The following is a 19821-nucleotide window of genomic DNA, read 5'->3' on the forward strand; positions in this document are numbered from 1 at the left end:
CACTATGAAAATCGGATGACTAGCTGCTTCTGAAGTGCAAACCCCTCAGCTTCTCTCAGGCCTCCCGGTGGGTCTGGCCTGTGGGCTCTGACTGCACCATCTGAACTGGCCCTCGGGGGTGGGTGCACAGCAGGAATCCCCAGAGTTGGGCATGGGGGTCAACTTTTTAATAGGAAAAGTCACCACAGGGTCCAGGTTTTTCAAGGCAGTCTTGGCCCTCCATATTCTCAGTGGCCCACAAGAATATACTGATGTAGAAGTTGAGAAAAACAGCCACATAGATTGTTCTGGTTGATCTTCCAGATACTGCTTCTAAAAAGCAGAAATGGTCCAGGACACTTTGAGCACCTGTCATTGTCTCCATCACTGTCATCTCTACCTCACTTGAAAGTTCAGCCACACAGTTAGACAAACATGAGCAGAGCAAGGACAATGGGCCAGGTACAGAAGGTCACTAGGTGGAAGCCCCCAGGTGCCTAGCAACAGGCAAAAATGGGAACACAAGGACCTCGCCCCCCAGGGGCAATCTTTCCTCCCCCAGAATATCGCTGGCCATGAGGTTCAGGCCCTCCCCTGACCTTTCTTCCCCTGGCATGTTGCTAGCCATGCCGGTTAGACCCTCTTAGAGAGGGAACAAACAAGGGGGCTGCAGAGCAGCCCTTAAGCATTAAGCCCCTGGGACAATGAGGTTCTGACCCTCAAGAAATACATCTAGATCTCAGTTGTGTTTCAGCTCCAGGCCCAGAAAAACAGCAAAACCAAACAGGTGAGGTCAAGGTTGACCTCAGGACCTGCTCCAGATTTATGTATATAATCATGCAACGAAATGGCATAAATTTAGGGTTCCTGTAGTCGATTCCACTTTCACCTCTGTGCATGCTACATACACTGTTTTATATATCACCAATATGCAGACAGTTTCAAACTTGGTAACGATAGGTTTTGGAAAGTAGAATTATTTCCCACTCTGGCAGCATGCATCACTTACTAAGTACCTTACAGATTCGCTGTAATTACCATATGCTGTAAAAGTGAATTAGGCAAATTCCCAATCAGCTGCTCAGGAGCCAGAAGAGACATGAGCATGAAAAACAGCTCTGGGAAAACCCTTCAAGGACAAGACTTAAGTGCAGATGCCAGTAGTTCCTGTTTTACTGTAGACAAGTCAAAGCCTCGTGTCCGAGTTGCTGTTTTCTCTCTGCCCCCCCAAATCTTAGAACCTCATCATTCTCACCTAGATATTCAAGACAAAGGGACAAACAGTGAATTCCCTTTGCCAGTCTCTTACAGAGAACGGCTACAGACACTGCAGGAACTGCAGTGGCTGAAAAATCATGGAAAAAAGAAACACATGAGAAGCAAGAAAGAGAAGCATCACTCGGATTCACAATCAGGTACCACATCTAGGAGACAGGGCCACAGATCAGTTCTCAAATTATAGCCCACACACCACTAGGGGTCCTCGAGACCCTCCCGGGGGTTTGTGGAGTTACAACTATTTTCATGCAAATATTGAGAGTTGTTTTTGTCACTGTGCTGACACTTGTACTAATGGTACGAAAGAAATGTGGAGTAAGCTGCTGTCACCGAAGAATATCCCTATTTATCTTATTCCCCACCCCATGCACTTGGGCGGATAAAAAGCAGCTTCCCTTCAAATTGCTCTCAGGGAAGCAGTAAGAACTGCTGATTTTCCTGAAGCCTCTCCTGGAACATGCCTCTTTAGTTTTCTGCGTGGCCAAGGGGGAAGCCGCCTCCCCCGCGCCACCCCGTCCTGGGGAACGGCGCTTGTGCAACCGTCTGAGTTGCAAAGCCAACTGCCGCCTTCTTCCATGAAATGTAAAATGACTGACAGACTATGGCTATTCCGTCTTGGGGACTTGGCAGGTTATTTTCTCAAAAGTGAGTGAAGTGAGCCTGTCATTTTGAGGAAAAACAACTGATGGTATTTGCTGTTGATGATAAAATTTGAGCTTTCGAACCAAAAAAAATTAGAATTTTGGAACACTAGTATGCACCACCACGAGCTTGACGGCTTCTCCATACTTAGAGGACACTCTGGAGAGATGCGATGACTAACAAATGGGGTTGTTTCATCGTGTAGAATGAAATGTGTCAATGTTCAGGAGGTCAGATTAACTCAGTGACACAATAGTTTCCAAATGACCAATTCATGATGTTAGAAAATTACTGATGGGTAAAGAGACTCATTCAAGTGCAAAACAGTAAAATGGACTTTAGTATAACGGGGCACAAAAACTCACTGGCACAGTTTCAGATGTCACATCGCAGCTAACTGGAAAAATGGCCACTTCTTGCCCTGGCAGGTGCGGTCAGCCCGCGCACCAAGAGGTTCGGGCTCAGTCCCCAGCAGGGGGCATGCGGCGGGCAACCGATGGACGTACCACTCTCACCTCAAGGTTTCTCCAGGCCAGTCAGAGAAAGATTTCACTTATATGTGGAATCCAAAGAACAATATAACTGAGCCAACAAAACAGAAATAGAGAGCAGACTCATGGTGGCCAGAGGTGAAGGTGGTGGGGGAATGAGTGAAAAAGGTGAAGGGACTGAGAAGTACAGGCTGGTAGTCACAACATAACCGTGGGGAACCTAGTTAATCACAGTGTAATTACTATGCATGGTGCACGCCGGGTACTGAAAATATTAGGGGGCTCACTTTGTAACGTTTGTGACTGTCTGACCACTATGCTGTACACCTAAAACAAATACAAAATAATACTGAATGTAAACTGTACTCAAAAAATTTTTTTAAATAAAAAAAACTGTAAATTGTATGTCAAAAAAATGTTTAAAAAAATACTCCAAAACCTCTTCCTTTTTCCAAGTGTGTATCTGTTAAGGCCAAGTTTTCTTCATATACATCAACTGAAGCAACACAGCACAACAAACTGAATGCAAAGATATGAGAATCCAGCTGCTTTCTACTAACAAGACATTAAAGATATTTATAAACATGTAAATTAATGCCACTCCTGTTACCAATTTTTTTGCTTTGGAAAATAGTTATTTTTATGTAATATGTTATTTGTGCTATACTATGTTTCTTATTTTATATCTATGTATTTACAGTTATCAAATATTTAATAAATACAAAATTTTATTAAAGAAGCATATTTAAAATGTATCCATTTAAATTTCCAAGACAGTAAATATTAATAGATAAAATCCACAAAAATAAAAGCTTATTGGGGTTCAAAATAATTTAAGAGAGTAAAGGAGTCCTAAAATAAAAAATTTGAGAACTCTTGGTTTTATAACAGGCTTTGGACATATCTAGGTTTGAATCTTAGTGCTTCTAAATGGTATGGACTTGAGCAAGATACTGAATAGCTGACTTGGCTTTCATCTGTAAAATGGAGGTTCAGAGGTAAAAGGCAACAGTAAAAAGGCTTTGTAAGAAATAAATAATACATTTAACGTGCCCTAATACAATGCTTAATACATGACAGAATGATTATGATCTTGAGAATTTCCAAAAAGCGCCATCTGAGAAGGAATTAATGGTGGGCTAGCCTGACGTACACACTCGCCATTCATGCTTTATCTCTTAAAACCAGCCTCAGGTATTCTCTGCCCGCTCCCCCTTTGGTCTGGCCCAGCACCCCCTGTTCCACAGAAACGCCTAAGTCCAGGCGGGAAGGTGTCCGGGGGCAGTTCGAGTCCTCCCCCTTCCCGCCAACCTGCGCACTTGCATGTCCCTCCCACCACCTCACTCTCTCCACTCTCCCAACGCGATAAAGTGAAATGAGCGTCTTTCAGAATTTCTACATAGTCAGGATGAAAATTAATTTTCTATCATAATAGTGAGTTTTACTACAATGAATTACCTGCAAGGAGAGGGAGCCTACACCTTTGTTCCAGGGAATAAAGCACGTGTATCTATCCAGCTCACCACTACCCCTGCCACTTGAATCTTATCACCCTGACATCCCAAACAGCACGACCTATGCCTACTCACACGGCCCGGCCAATGTGTTCTAACATCACTTGGCTCCTTTCAAGGGTATTCCAAGTCATTTCATGAGCTTGGATAAGTCATAATCCAATTCTTCTCTATTACTGTAATTCCTAAGAGTAAGTAAATGTGATTATTTCTAGTCCAATTCTTATTTCAATTTGGCTCAAAGAAAATTAATTTTCTTTCTCAGAAGATTGTTCCATTTATGGAGTTTTAGGTTAATATCGAAACTGAGAACAAACCCTTTGCTTGGAAAGTTATAGCTTGGAATGTTATCTCAGCAAAGTCCTAGACTTTAACCTTGAAATGCAAGTATGCACCAAGAATAATTTTTTCAGTATGAGTAGACTTTAAATGTAATTCTTTCTTTTAATTTCTGGTAGGCAACAATCTCCTGGGTGTCAGCGTCATTTTAAATAGAGAAGGCAACATTCTCTGCATGGAATTCCTTAGGGATATATTACATAATATTGTTGAAATATTATTAGATACAATATTACCTTCAACAAGTGTAACAAAAAACAACAGCCATCATACAGTGAGTAATTGCTATGTATTACACCCTATATTAGATCTTTTATGAATTATTTCATTTAATCCTTACAACATTCCCATGGACTATTACTATCTTCATGTTATAGATAAGAAGTTAACTTACATCATATGGTAAGTGCAGAGAATTTACATGAACTTATCTAAAGTCAAATAACAAACAAAGGCGCATAACAAAAACCTGAACCAAGATCACTCCGTAAGGCAAATGGACGCCCATTACCTTTCTATTATGGTACCTTAAAGAGTACAATAAAATCTATGGGCCCCTTATTTAGCGCCTTGCACTCCAAGAATTCCTCATTGTGTTGATTACTTTCACATTACTGAGTCACTTTTCAGAAAATTTCCCCGCCAAATTAGTCCAAGCCAGTTAGTTTTCACAATCAAGGGTCCAGTTCTGGTCTGGGTTTTCAGGACAGCCAAGGTAGGTCAAACTCCTGGTGTGTGGTTGTGTTCCATGTAAGGGTAGGCCAGTAACTGGTTGTAGACAGACAATGCTCCTCCACGCATTTTTCTCCTTCAGAGCCAAACCTCTCCGAGTGCCCCACACAGGTGGTACACACAGAACACTTCAGCTGGAGAAGATGAGAGCAATGTAAGCCTCTTTCAACACGCCTAGAGTATCCTAAACAACAAACCCCTCCAATTGCTTGCAGATTTGCACTGGCGTCAACCCAGCCGGGGCTCTACTATTCAGCCAACTATGCACTGGAAATGATCACCTTGCGTTGGTATTTGATGGTCAATTTCACATTATTCCAGCAATGCTTGAAGAAATGCTTTTTGACAATCTGTAGAAATCCTGGCTGCAGATCAATCCAACACTTTTAGTCAAGACGTGGTGCAAACAGTATAGGGTCGGACCTTCCAAAATGGAATCTAGCTCCTGATGCACAAATATTGCAAAGTATGTAAATTTCCTAAGCTTAGATGCCCAACTATATTAAATTACCACCGTTTTCACCCCCAACAGACAAGCCTCACTGCTTTGATCCCAGAACCCTGATTATCTTATTTCCTTTCAGGAAAGAGCTGCCAGATTAGGCAACATAAGAAAAAACAACAACAGCATTTTGAACCAAAGCACCTGGCTCCACAGCTGCAGACTTTGTGGGATTCACTCACCTTCTCTGGTCCTTAATTCTCAATCTGTAAAGTGACAGACTAGGTAATCCTTAATTTCTCTTCCAGTTCTAAATCATGATTCAACGATCCACTGTTCTATAACCCATTTCCTGGGATAAAGGTGATTTTCAACTTTAGGTTAGAATTGGTTCATTTTTTCAATACTTCATTCTCAAGGTGACAAATGTGCAAAGTGATCCTTTAGGAAATGAACATTCTCACCCAGGCTCCCCCTGGGTTGATTTCAACCTTGCATTTCTGCAATTTAAAAAAGGTTATTCTAAAATAACTGTGAAAGTTAATCATTTGAGAATGGCTTCCAGCAAACAGTCTAAAGCAGAAGTAAACTGTTATTTATGTAATATATTTATTTTACAGAATACTCTGTAAAACTATAAAATAATATATATATAAAACTTCATGTCCAAAAGACCTAGCAAAGAATGCCAAAGGGGAAAATTCTAAAAGATCTAAAGTCTATATAGTCTTCTCATCGTAAAACTCAAATATTCAAAACCCAGAGGGTTAAATAACTTGCTGGGTATAAACAGAAACTGTAGAAAGAACTCAGGCTACAGGATACCTGATATCATTCTGCCTTGGAGACAAACCTCCTTATTTTAAGGCACTGTACAATTATGCCATCCCAGGAATACGTGAGAATGTCATAAAGTTGTACTTGCTTGAGGCAAAGCAACCGTGTTGTTGCATGAAAACTCAGAAACGCTTAGCACAGAGATTCCTCAAATTTTATTTTCTAGAGTGGATTTACATTTCATGGTCCTGAAATTCTGAGATGTAGGAAGAAGAGACTCGGAACAAAGTCTCTAAGTGAAATGAGGTATATCAGGTGACATCACTCTAGGCTTTTGTCCCCTTCTGGCCAGAAAGGCCGGGCAATTGAGGAACGGAGAATGGAGCAATTTCAAGTAACCAGCTCAGAGAACTCCCATAAAGGCTCAAAGGTCTTCCAGGATCTCTGTCTACATTACTGGTTAGGACTTCCTAATTTGCCAAAGGATTATTGTGCACACAAGAAGCCAGCACTCACTACTGCACCGAAGCAAAGAATTTTAGAATGGTTATAAATCTATCGAATCAAGGACTGCCTGCTGGGCTTCTACCAATTCTTGTACAGGGAGCAATTCATACCAACACAGGTCCCACCCACCTAAACCTCAGTTTCCTAGCTTATAACACAAAGTAAGGAAGCTTAACTCTTTAGATATGATACAGTCACTGTTTAAAGTGTCCAAAAGCCTTGGAGCTAAAATGTTAAACGTTAAATGTTAAACTTACCCAATATGGTTGGTTCTTAACGAAATTTCCAGTTCTCTTAGCACTTGTGTGGACTCTTGAACACGCCGTCTGAATTTCTACAATTCAAGAACACATATTCTCACAAAACATATTTTAGCAACTGCTAAAACTAGCTCACCTGTAGTAAGTTTAACACAATATGAAAATAGCTCTGCTGCCGAAGTGAGCTTCTCTCACATTTCTTTTTGTAAAGCACACATTTTCTTATCATGAAAATGAGCTGAGGCAAAAGGATTGGGAAAAATTACTTATTTCATGTACTAAGTGTCTTTGAGTAAGTAGATTATTTTCCCTCTACCCCAAAATATGACAATATTCACCAACATACCTATGTGTCAGGGTCCCTGAGACCACCCTAGTTTCAATGATTCACTAGGACTCAGCATACAGTTGTCCATATGGCTAGGATTTATTACAGAATAAAGGCACAATCAGCAAAGGGAAATGATACTTGGGGTGAAGCTGGAGGAAACCAGACACAAGCTTCCAAGAGTCTTCTCCCAGAAGGGTCACAATGACGGTATTTGTGAAATATTGTCTACCGGGGAAGCTCATTAGAGACTCAGTGCCCAGGGTTTTCACTGGGGGCTGGGTCACTTAGGCAAGCTCTGCCTAGAGCATGTACCAGAAGTCCAGACTCCCAGGAGGAAAACAGGCATTCGGCATAAACCATACAGTTGGCAGAAACAGTTTGGGCACTGTGCGTCATTCTTATCAGGGAATGGCGGGAACTATCCTGAAATTCAAGTTCCCAGTTGACAACCAGGAGCCAACCTTGCAAGCAGGTCTTCCTAAGGTTAACAGTCTCAGGCCTGCTATGTTAATTCTTTCCTGCATGACCTAGCATTTCCCGAAAATAAGCATTCACAGTTACCTCTGCCCACCAGCCCCCACTGGGAAGGCCCCTCCTCTGGAGCACCTCCCTTCTGCTTCTGGAACATTCCTCCTCATTCCTGTGCCCGTAAAACCCCACCGGTCCTTCTGGAACTCCCTCATGTCCTTCTTCTCCAATGAACCTCCTCTGACAGTAAATGTCTTCATCCCTATCCTCTCGACTCTACACAGCCTCCAAGGATTCCCTGGGTTGCCTTGTGCATCAGTTCTTTGGAACACAATTTCCTGCAGAAACGTTTATTTACAGTAACTAAAGTCTTAGGCCACTCTGGAAGGACATCTGACGTGCAATGCCTCTAAGAAGAGTTCTACGCTTTCTCTCCTATAGATCCAAGGTACCTGCAGGTCACACTGTTCTCAGGAAAAGGCTTGGAATTCTAGCTCAGGGTGTCAGAAGCATGTCTCTGCTGCCATAACTGCAGGGTGAACAGGGTCATCCAGCTCCAAAGCCAAAGGCGTGCAAGGACAGGAAGCCAGGGAGAAAGTGTGGCAGGGGGGTTCCAGGCTGGGGCGTGGGGAGAGCCAGGCCATGCCGCAGGTGGAGCCTGGTGCCCTGCTCAGGATGGGCGGCTCCTGTCGCTCTCTTCTCTTCTCTTCTGAAGGCTTTTTGCTTCTCCAACTGCTTCTCACCAGAGCCCTCAAGAAGCAAATAGTCTCCCAGATTCCCCCTGGTTGCTGTTCCTAAAGCACCCCAAAAACTTTCTTAGGTTTCTAGAATTTAGGGACAATGGGTTATGGGAAATAAAAGCATCCTCAATGCATTGAAAAAAAGCAGCGCACTCCCCTCTTTTATCAAGAAAGGCCTAAGAAATGGCAGAGTCAGCTACAGTTCCGGCTGGTTCCCCGAGGCCTTCGCCGGTTCCCAACTCTGCCTCGTGCTTTTTCGGGGCCAGGTCTCGCCTTCCAGACATCATCAGCCACAAGGGCACCCAGCAAAGCACCGAGGACATATGAGAGTATAAAAGGGGATCTGCGGAAGGACTAAGAGGCGTATATCAAAACAAAACTCTATGAGATAATGGGAACAACAGGAACAGATACCATTTACTAGTCACTCACTATGGGAGACACTACACTTTGGCAACTACATGATACCTGAGGTAAAACTAAGCTGACCTGGCCCTTGTACTGTACTCTCTTGGGAACTGTTTGAGTTTTAGCAGAACTCTGGGCTACTTTTCTAAACACAAAACCAGTGAGTGCTAACACTCTGCACTACTATGATGGATGCCAACTGCTTTAAAAGAGAAACCGGGTGCTTGTGGGGACCAGCTAAAAGGAGCCAGGTCCCATCCATTAGCAGTCTCCACCCTTGTCCTGGCCCTCTCCCTAAGACGAAGACCCGGGGACCGGCCCACGGAGGCAGCTGAGCCCTAGAGACTTAGACAACAGATTTTACCACCACCGAGGACCAGGCTCCCTTCTTCATGGTCTGTGGCCTTTTCCATGCCAGGCATGAGCAATCCCTCCACCTGCAAAGCACAGACTAAGAACTGCCTGGTATTAAATGAGGAAGCTGATTTGGAGAGTTCTGGTCACAGAGATATCTAATTTAGGCTCTTCCTTCCCTACCCTGGAGGGTTTAGAACTACTTAGAAGAAAATCGAAGTAGAATACACTTATATTTTTTTTAGAAGACAGCAAATGAAGTATCCTGCGTTCCAGATGAACAAAAGCTTAATGAATGAAGTACCCAAGGACTCCTGACACAGTTAAGGGAAGCCTGCTCAGCCTAGACTGTCTGGCTAAAATTGAAAGCCCTGATTTGAAATCTTTTCTTTCCCCCTCCCATTATAGCTGAGAATCTTAAACCCATATTAACTGCAAGCCATGCCTTATTCCAAACAAAATCTCCTTTCCCCCCAGGCTTGAAGCAGGACAGTTACATCGAGTGGAACAGATCATTTGCTCCTGCCAGCTCCCGACGAAATCGGCCAAGCAGAGCTGGTGGATCCAACATCCATCTTATTTCCGTCTGCACCAAATGACTGATGGTAAAAGCTGAGGCACAGACCAAACAAGGCCATTCAGGTGAATACAGGGTCCAGGGCAGAGACCAAAGGTCAGCCAAATGGACATCTTTTGTCTTGGGCCTCTTTACTGTTATTCGCAAGGGAGTAAAAACACTTTCTGAACAGCTTATTTGTTGTTTTTTGTCTTATATTCTTTGCCTCAACCCAGGAATAATTGTTCCAAAGGAGAGCTGGGCCTGTGCCAGAAGGAAGCCACCTCTCTGCTCCAAGCCATCTTCCTCCCTGTGGGGTTTGGGGCTGAAGTCTAAGAAGTTCTCTAGGAGTTCACATATTTCCATCTTTCTTTTCAGAATCTCACAAATGTTGCAGTAATTGTATAGGGATGGAACACACTCTGCGTGAGGGAAGCTCTCGGTCTTGTGGACAGACATCGGCATTTCTGCACCGCTCAGCTGGGGGCCAGTGTGCCTAATGCTGGGGCCTGAGCCATGTAGCCTGAAGGCGCACAAGTCTGGGGATTCCTAAAAAGTATTTCTAAAACAGTCTTGCTGCCCCTGTGCAAAGAAAGAGCCCAGAGCACCACCTGGGGTCTTTTGCTTGTGCTCTGTGTGTATGGGTGTGCCTCCACTTAACCCTCTCTAATGGGATGAAATTGAGGCTGCTACATCCTGGGGGGAGGAGATGAACAAAAATGAAACAAAGAACTAAGCAGCTGTCTCATTTAGGAGGCCTGACAGAAGCTCTTTAAAAAACAAACATGTGTGTGCCATATTTGGGAGGGGGTGGGTGCTGTGAGGCTTTGACAGGTACATGCTCAGACGACCAGGCTGTGTCGTTCAGGTCCATATGGCGTCTAGCCGACCGCAAGGGTCTACAGTCCGTTTTCACCCTCATGTCGAGATTTGATTTCCACTTGCCTGCATGTTAACATGAACTTCCAAAAGGACATAATAGCTGTTTTCCTTTGCTTGACTTTCTTTTTTTGGAAAGGAGGTGGTGGTGAGTGAAAGCAGAAAATAAAGAGAAAGGACGTTTTTTGTTTGTTTTTTTTTTCAATACAAGAGCCCTGGAAACAGTGGCTAACTAGGAAAAGTGTCCTTTCTTCTCTCCTGAGTCACACACGGAAACAGCAGAGGGAATTCAGCTCCATGTATTTTCGCTGCAGCCCTGAAAGCAGGAGCTGTGGTAGGTCAACTGAAAAAACAAGCGCCCTCTGGAGAAGAACCCCTTTACTCATCTTGAGCAGGGACGGCTCTGCCCTGAGACATCCCAGGCCCGCCCCAGGCCCACAGGGCTGTGCCAGGCTGCATGCTCGACCACGAGGATCAGTGTAAACCAATTGTGTGGCTGCACAAAGCAGGGCTTGTTTGTAAGAGGAGAGAGTCAGTGGAGAATGGAACCAGCTATTCTCTCCTTACCTTCTTGGGGCCAGGGGCAGGGTTGGGGCGGGGAAGCTGCTAAAAGCATCAACACAGGATGTGAGAGTCCAGCTGGGATGACAAAGCCCAGTGATTTTTCAAGGTCTCTGGAAATGCACCCAGACATGAAAGACAAATCCGCCCGTTGCTGGGCCTGCTCTCCTGGGGGCCCCCACACCCCTGCACTGGACTCACTGCCTGTGTAATTGGACATGGCAGTGACTCAATAACCATCAGAGGTGCGGGACTCCCATCTCAGGAAAGTACTTTTAAACACATCCTCACGAGAGAAGGACGGCTTCTCTCTTTGTCTTCTCACCTTCATCTCCAGAGGTTGTTTTCCTGGAGGCCCTGGCACAGGCTACGGTGCAGAGGAAGGAAGGTCTCCTCCAACACAGAGGATTCTGCTCGCTCATGGGGAAGTGGTAACAGAAAGTGGAAATAAACCCCGCTTACCTTCCTGGTTACGGCTGGATCCAGGTAGCCTTTGAGCTTCTGAATGTATGTATGTGGAGGATTCTTCACCTGGAATCGTTCCTGCAGGTAGCATAAAAATAAAGTAAAAAGCATGGCATGTATGAAGGCATGGCAATCAGCAATGTACAAACAGATTAATACTGCTGGTCCAGGGCCGAAAGGCACCCGCAGAATGAACGTGGCCCTGCAAAAAATCATGTTCTAATGGTGCTATCATCCTCCCTGCATGGGAGGAAACCGAGGCTCAGAGAAACTCGGCCCTTCCCTAAGATAACACGTCTGTGGGTGGTACAAATGGGCCTGAACCCACGTCTGCCCCACTCCAGAGCCTACACTGCCTTCTCTGCAGGGCTCTGCAGCCTCCATTCTAGGAGTAATGTTCTGCCCACCCTGTAAGCAGGTCCTTCCAGCAGGTCTTCAGTCTATTGCATATTCTTTTGAACGTCTTCAATGTTAGCAAATCTTTCTCTTTTGAATATTAATTCTTTTGGGGGGGAAAACAAACATCTGACTCAAACTCAATAAAATGTCCCTGTTTCAAAAATGAATAATAAGTATTGCTAAGCGACTGGAGGAGTGTGTGTATCTGTGTGTTCGCATACCCAGGCGTGTGATCGCTAACAGGCCCCTAAGGCAGTTCCAAACTAAAAGACCCAAAAATAGTTTAAGCAAAAGCACCATCACTGAAATATGCATTATCTGTATATGAATGATATTTGTATATAGATCTGATGTAGGGCTCAAGAATATGCATTCCAACAAGTTTTATGCTGATGCTGTGGGTGGAGGGACCACACTTTGAGAAACTCATGCCCATGTGTATCAGATTTTATAGACTATAAAGTCCAAAGCAGCATAATAAGCTGTAGTAAAAAACTGGGTAAAACCCAAATGCCCACAAACTATAAAGTGGATAAGTACTTGTACTATGTTCATACAATGGTCTATTACAAAGAGCACGAATAAACTACACTGCATGTACTGCATGCTCCCACATAGATGGGTCTTACAAACCTGGTGTTGAGACAAAAAGAACATGCAATTTCATTTATACAGGTTTACACAAAACAGGTAAAATTAAGCTTTAATGGTTAGGGACACATACATACATGGTCTTATTTACATCCATGTCCGTGTGAGAGTGAGAGAGTAAGGGGGAGGAGGGGGAGGGGAGGGAGGGAGATGACTAGCATAAAAATGATAGTTGGAGGCCTGAGGTGAGGGGAGGGAAATACAAAGAATTCCTTGAGAAGTCAGCAATGTTCTATTTCCTGACCCAAGCAGTAGTTACATGGGCGCTGGCTTTATCTTACTTGTTACGCTGTTCTAGGTTTCGCAGCCTTTCTAGACATATGCTATACTTCACATACACACAAAAATGTTTAAATTATATATCAGCTCTAGAAAGGAAAAACAGAGATTCATCATGAAATCAGGACAACTCTTATCAGGTTCTCCTCTATGTACACCCCAAAAAATGTTGTTTCTAGAAATTCTTTTAAACCTGATTATTGCTTATGCCACAATGGGATGTTTTGGTATTTCCCAACACTGACACTGGCCAGCATGTTCAAGCACTTGTTTATCCCCATGTGAATTATATTTCTCCCACACAGGGAACCACAACACTCTTCCTGGTTCACTCCAATCTTGCTCGCTTAAGATTTAGAAATGCTAAAGATCATCTGACTACTACCAAAAAAATAATCTTATTAGTGAAAGTATATATATTTTATATATTTTATTATGCCTTAAAATAGAGGGAAGTGACTTATAGCGGCCTATCAGTATCTCCTCCCCTTTATTTAAAAAATGATTAGGGTGAATTTTATACTATATAAAAATATGTCAACAAAGCTGTTAACATAAAAAGATCAGAGTATTCTTCTTAATTATTTCCCCAAATTTTCTATCACAAGAGTTATCTCTAGTGTCATCACTGTGTCTGTATAAAGTCCTTTTTATTAATTTAAAATCACCATCACTTCGCTAAGGGATCTGAGAGAATCCAACTATCCTGACTTTTCAGCAACAGTTCAGCTGAAGGCTAAATAATCACAAAAAGAAAGCTCTGATCAGAAAAGTGGACTAGTTACTATTTCCAACCTTGTGTATAATAACAGCTGATGCCAGAGATATATTAGGATAAAATAAAACTTATGCTTTTTAACAATACACTCCAATTATCCAGATTGTTATAAATCCTATGACCTGTGACAATGCAGAACTGTGCTCCCTCTGCTATAGCAACCAATTACTTCTAACTATAAGGCCCCTAACAAATGAACCTCGAGGAATTTTAACTCTGGCTAATGCAGTATTTGCTTGAGGACCTGAAATTTGAATCTGTGGAGAGCTGCTGAGAGATTTCTAATGTTTGTCCTTTTAGGCAAAGTCTTCACACTGGAAGAGCCATATTTATTCCTTTAAAATGACAAATTCTGGTTGAGCAGTGCATAAAACATTGGCATTTGCTCAATTAGTGAATCCCATTTTTGATAGTCAATAAATACAGCTTTCTCCATTTCCAACTTAAGACTGGGAAAGGTTTTCTCTAAAATACAGGGATGGGCAAAAGGTTTATAGTTATAATACAAATAAATGCAAAAATTAATAAAACATAATACAAGAATAAATGGTGTTTCACGTACTCACAACTGTGAACCTACTTTTGCCCGCCCCTGTATATTCTTTTACTGGTCCTGCAAATATTTCCTTGTAATTATTCCCCTGAAATTATGGACAAGGTGTAAATTTAATACACTCATACTTTTTCAAACGTGCTTATTATAGCATTTGCTGCTATGTTTTAGGCACATTTTTCACTTGTGTGAGTGACTTACTGATGTATTTCCCAGAAACAGAAAAAGAAGAATTCTGATGCTTTAAAACACAGTAGGTCGACATTACAGCTACTTCTCAAAAACTCAGCCTGCATCCAGGGACTCAAATAAAACTGTTATGGCAGAAGACTACAAAGCCCCAATCATTTTCCTGAAACTTAAGGTTGTTTCTCGAATCTCAAAAGGAACTACTGTTTGAGTTATAAATCCAGCACCTGTCCCACCAAACCTTTTCTTTCTGTCCTTCGATATGGCCATTTGGATAAACGAAATATTTGGGGGAATACACTGGAGAATGGTAGCACCTTGACAAAACATTTTTATTTTGAAGGACTCTGGATGTATTATTGACATATTTATTTAAACCAGTATTTTTTCTCTAAATATTAGAATTTTAGATTTTGAATTGAAACCCCAAACTGGCTTGGCTGGCAGTTTTCCATCACCTGCACTTACAGATCTGTTTCATCTCCCACATGCTATTCTTTCAATAACTAGCTACCTACTAGTTCAACATCACGGATAATGGGTAGCTTAATTAAATTAAGTCCTCAACCTGAGTTACGTTATATAGAAATATATTCTTAGAGATAAAAAATATTCTTTAATCATGGTGATTTGTCAATATGGATCTATTAGCATCTGAAAGAGCTTTTAAAATACAAATTTCTAATTTTTCGGGTACACATCCAGAAGATGGGTTGCTGGGTCATATGGTAGCTCTATTCGTCATTTTTTGAGGAGCCTCCATGCTGTTTTCCGCAGTGGCTGTACCGGCTTACGTGCCCTCCAGCAGTGAGTGAGGGCTCCTTTTCCTCCACCCCCTCTCCGATGCCTGTTATTACCAGTCCTGTTGTCAACAGCCATTCTGACAGGCGTGAGGTGGTATCCGTGTGACCTGGATCTGAATTTCCCTAACAGCTAGTGCAGTTGAGCATCTTCTCATGTATCTGTTGGCCATCTGTGTTCTCATTTGCAAAGATACGTGCACCCCTATGCTCACTGCAGCACTACTCACAGTGGCCAAGACACGGAAACAACGGAAGTGTCCTTCCCCGGGTGACTGGATGAAGACGTGGCACACGTGCAATGGAACGCCGCTCAGCCACGAGGAAGGGGGAAAGGCTGCCGTCTGAGACAGCACGGCCGGGCCCTGAGACGGTCATGCTAAGCAAAGTAAGGCAGAGGACGTTAGGGACCATATCATCTCACTAGTAGGTGGACTAGGGAGCTGAAAGCAACAAATGAACAAACAAGAAAAACAAACAGGAACTCAGACACGGACAATAGTAAGGTGGGCAGCAGGCAGATCGGGGTGCGGGGAGCAAAGGGTAAAGGGGGTCAAACGCACGGTGCTGAAAGAAGATACGGCTTTGGGTGGTGGGCATACAAGGCGATATACTGAATATAGATCAGAATGGTACACTCGAAAACCGATTTAATCTTATTAACCGATGTCACCCCAATGAATATAATTTAAAATGTATAAAAATAAATAAAAAACAAATTTCTTTCAAAGTGTATAATCAACACAGCATCGCCGCCACCCTGGCCTCTTGGCATTTACTCTGTGTGATCAAACTTTCTTCATGAAATGTTTCTGGAGAAATAAACATTGCTCTGGGGTTTTTAATCATTCCCCATAAGCCTCCACCAAAAAGGGCCCCAAGTCATTCCTTCACATCCAGGTAAAGACCACAGACGGCACTGAGAGGAGCATGCAAGGAGGGAGGGCGACGACAGGCCTTAAAATCAGGATCTTCGCTAAGCTTCTGTGTCGCCTGAAAATATCTTACTTTGAGTGTTAGAAATTCAATTTCTCTGGTAATAATCAGAAAATGTCTTCTCACTGCTGAAAGTGACTTCATCTATGCAATCCCAGGAATACAACTACCGTTTCATCCGGGGCGGCACTTTTGTTTCTTGAAGGTTAACTTATCTTTTAATAACCCATCTGACCATATTCTTTAGTCCTCTGACCCCGCTCAAGCCTCCCCAGGTGTAAAGCTGAGATTAATTCCACTGTATAGATGGAGGAACTGAGGCTCAGAAATTAAATGACTGCCTCAAATCTCACTCACTCACACACAGGCAGCACAGATCAAGAATTCAGACTCAGGCTTCCTGAGCCTCTGATCCTTGCTCTTTTTACCACACTGACATAACCGTGCTCACGTTGCTTTTGATAAAAGTTTTTAAAGGGGTGGAAATATGTTTTCTTCTTTGAGTCCCCGTATGTATAATATTTGGCGCACAGTCTTTAATAATGTTCAAAGAGTTAAACTTCTTTTAAATGTCATCTACAAGTAAGTCACTTCTCTCATAAATTAAGGGTAAGTTTTTAAAGTTTAAAAGTACACAAAGAGATTGTAAACACTGTACGGAGCACACAGCCAGTGCTCGAAGTAAGCGAGCCAAACTAATGTCACAGCGAAAGAACATCTGCTGATAAGTCTGTGTTGTATCTCTAATGGCTCTGAAACTGCCTAGTGTCCCTCACTATTACACACTGCTCATTAGCTCAGTCTGCTCAGGCTCGCGCAGGTCTCCCCTCCCCGCCGGCCAGCAGGAAGGCCAGGCAGCTACACACAGGCTGGCCTTCAGATAAGCAAAGGACGAAGCACTTACCAGACTCCACTTAATGACTAAGGTTCAAGTCTACCACGGCCCAAAATGGAAACCCAGGCCATTCTCTTTTTTTAAATATGTTTTTATTGATTTTAGACAGCGAGGAAGGGCGAGGGAAAGAGAGAAATATCGATGAGAAACATGGATCGGCTGTGGCCTGTACACACCCTACTGGAGATCAAGCCCACAACCCGGACTTGGGTCCTGGCATCCCACGGGTCAGTGCACAGCAGGATGCCCAACAGCAGCCACACCAGCTAGAGCCCCAGGCCATTAAAGGAACTAACTGAAGGGGCTGTGACAAGAGTGTACTAAGTTAATTAGGCAAAGTCACAGTAAATGAAATTAATCATCAGCAATGCTACAACATGGCCTGTTCTATTAGACAAAGACAGGCAGCCTTAGGTTCTTTCCAACCAGCTGAACCATGTCTTTGGGGCCTCCCTCCCTCCATGCTCCCCCTTCTCCACATAAATCTAATAAAGTTTGTCACTGGAAGCCTTTCTGCATAAAGGATTGGAATTGGACACTCCACTCATCTAGCAAAACATTTCTAATCCTTTGCATTTTCTCTACCCATGTGTATAATTACATGAGAAATTACTTAATTGAGGTTAATTTGATGTTAGCTGGACTTACACCAAGTATGTTATAAGCATTTCCGCTCTATAAATTATATTTGGATAAGCAGCTCTTGAATCAAATAGATTTTCCCTTAAATTTGCCTTATATCTCAATATTCTTAGGTTTAAGGGAGAAATTACAGAGAGACATCTGAAAATACGGAAGTCTCTGGGAAATGGATGGCTCGTGGGGGACACAATCACTGCTGAATTTCTCTCCCAGTCTGGGATGGCCACAGGGTCACTGGCTCCATTTCGGAAGCGTATTAGCAGAGCTACATAAATTGCTTAAACACCCTCAGGGATAAATTAGATGTCACCATTGTTATGCCATCATTAATGTTTTATTATTTTGATCCTGCAGTAATTCACTTTCGATAGTGAAAATTCAAAGGGCTTTGCTTTTGTGCACATAAGCTCACTACACATGAGTAATTCTTCCTCCTAGAAGTTGAAAGTAGTTGGGCTTCCTTTTCCAAGGCTGAGCAAGCAAACTGCAATCTCTAAATGAGCCAGAATGACAACCAGTATCACTGCCATTAGTGAGAACTACTTCACAGGACATAACTTGGTCCTAAATGCTCTTCAGAGCTATGTTGACAGGAATCATCTATGTCCTCAAGGAGTTTACCCTCTAAAATGGATAATGATATGAGTACCCAGGGAGAAGAAAAGACAAAGGGTATTAATATTGTATACAGACAGAAACGACTTATACTGAATAGCAGAGGCCAAAATAGTGCCGGGGGACAGGGGGGTGAGAAGACCAGAATCAGGGCTCCCAAGCAGGAGGGCCTAAGGGAAGCCATAACATCTCAGCTTTCACAGGACTAACAATTTATACAAATAGAAAACAATGTACACAAACAGATCTAGATCCAACCCCCGCCCCCCCCCCCCGGCCCAGAAATGGAGAGAACCAAAGTCCCAAGGGAATGCATATTCCATGCCCCTTCTACCTCAAAAAACTCTGAACCTTCAGAGAGGCTTCCAAAATGTCCCACCTACAGAAAGTAGGTGTATGAAAGAAGACAGCTGAGAGAACATGGGGAGAAAGTATTAAGACTCTACCTAGTTATGACAATAGATGGCCAGGAAAGGAGGTTCATATGGGATTCTAATTCTAATAACTACCAGAGGCAGCAAGTGCCAGCTGTGATCCTATTTAGAAGGGCCCCTGTGGTTATTATTGGATGAAACACTTTGCTAAACAAGTCCCTGCCTCTGGACACCTTAGATCTTACTATCACATTTAAGTCTCCTGTTTCTAGGGACCCACATGAAAAATACCAAGGTAAACACATTTTTTGTCATTTTATTCCTTCACTCATCCAGAACACATTATGCAAGACGCTCTATAAAAAGCACAAAACGAAACAAATTCAACGCCAAAACATTAAATCTCATCCCTGAGATACAACAGACGTCCCTGTAATACCAAGTAAGATATGATAAGAACCATATGTGGTCCTCTGGAAGTTCAAAGAAAGGTAAAGCTCTTTCCAACTGAGATGATCAAAGGAACTCCCCTGGAGAAAGTAGCTTTTGAGTTGAGTTCTGAAGGAGAGGCAGCACATAGATATCCTGGGACGGTGTGAGAGGCGGGAGACAGAGTTTTCCAGATGGGGGCACGTGGGAGCAAAAGTAGAAAAGCACGGGCATGTGCTAGGGTCTTCAAGGAGGTTAGCCCGGTCCTAGTAATAAAGTTTATGAAAGGTAATGGCACAAAGGATCTCAATGGTAACTTGGAAAGGACCGTGGCCGACATCAGATAATAGGCTAATGTGTAGGACAGACAGTAGGGAGTCAATAAGGAGTTTTGAATAGTGAAAGAATATACGGGTAATACTGTAGAACTCTCCTTTCCGCATTCCCAGCTTTAAAAGCTGGCCATTTCTGCACTAGGCCAGACTTGAAAAATCAGCATGTCAGATTCATTCCACAGCCATGGTTTCTTGGAGAGCCTCGAAGCATTCTTCAGCTCTG

General features: G+C 42.9%; 1 protein-coding gene across 6 annotated transcripts in view; it reads right to left on the minus strand.

The window, feature by feature from the left end:
* Window positions 1-19821, minus strand: part of FMNL2 (formin like 2) — a 275860-nt gene that overhangs the window by 86758 nt on the left and 169281 nt on the right. For all 6 annotated transcript variants that reach the window (XM_087819849.1, XM_087819846.1, XM_087819848.1 and 3 more), the window contains exons 3-4: window positions 11721-11801; window positions 6959-7035 (exon numbers count right to left, since the gene is read on the minus strand). In XM_087819849.1, the coding sequence (XP_087675975.1) occupies window positions 6959-7035; window positions 11721-11801 (158 nt within the window). The remainder of the gene's footprint in view (window positions 1-6958; window positions 7036-11720; window positions 11802-19821) is intronic.

The sequence above is a fragment of the Miniopterus natalensis genome, chromosome 8 (genome assembly GCF_054644295.1).
Source record: "Miniopterus natalensis isolate mMinNat1 chromosome 8, mMinNat1.hap1, whole genome shotgun sequence".
NCBI lineage: Eukaryota > Metazoa > Chordata > Mammalia > Chiroptera > Miniopteridae > Miniopterus > Miniopterus natalensis.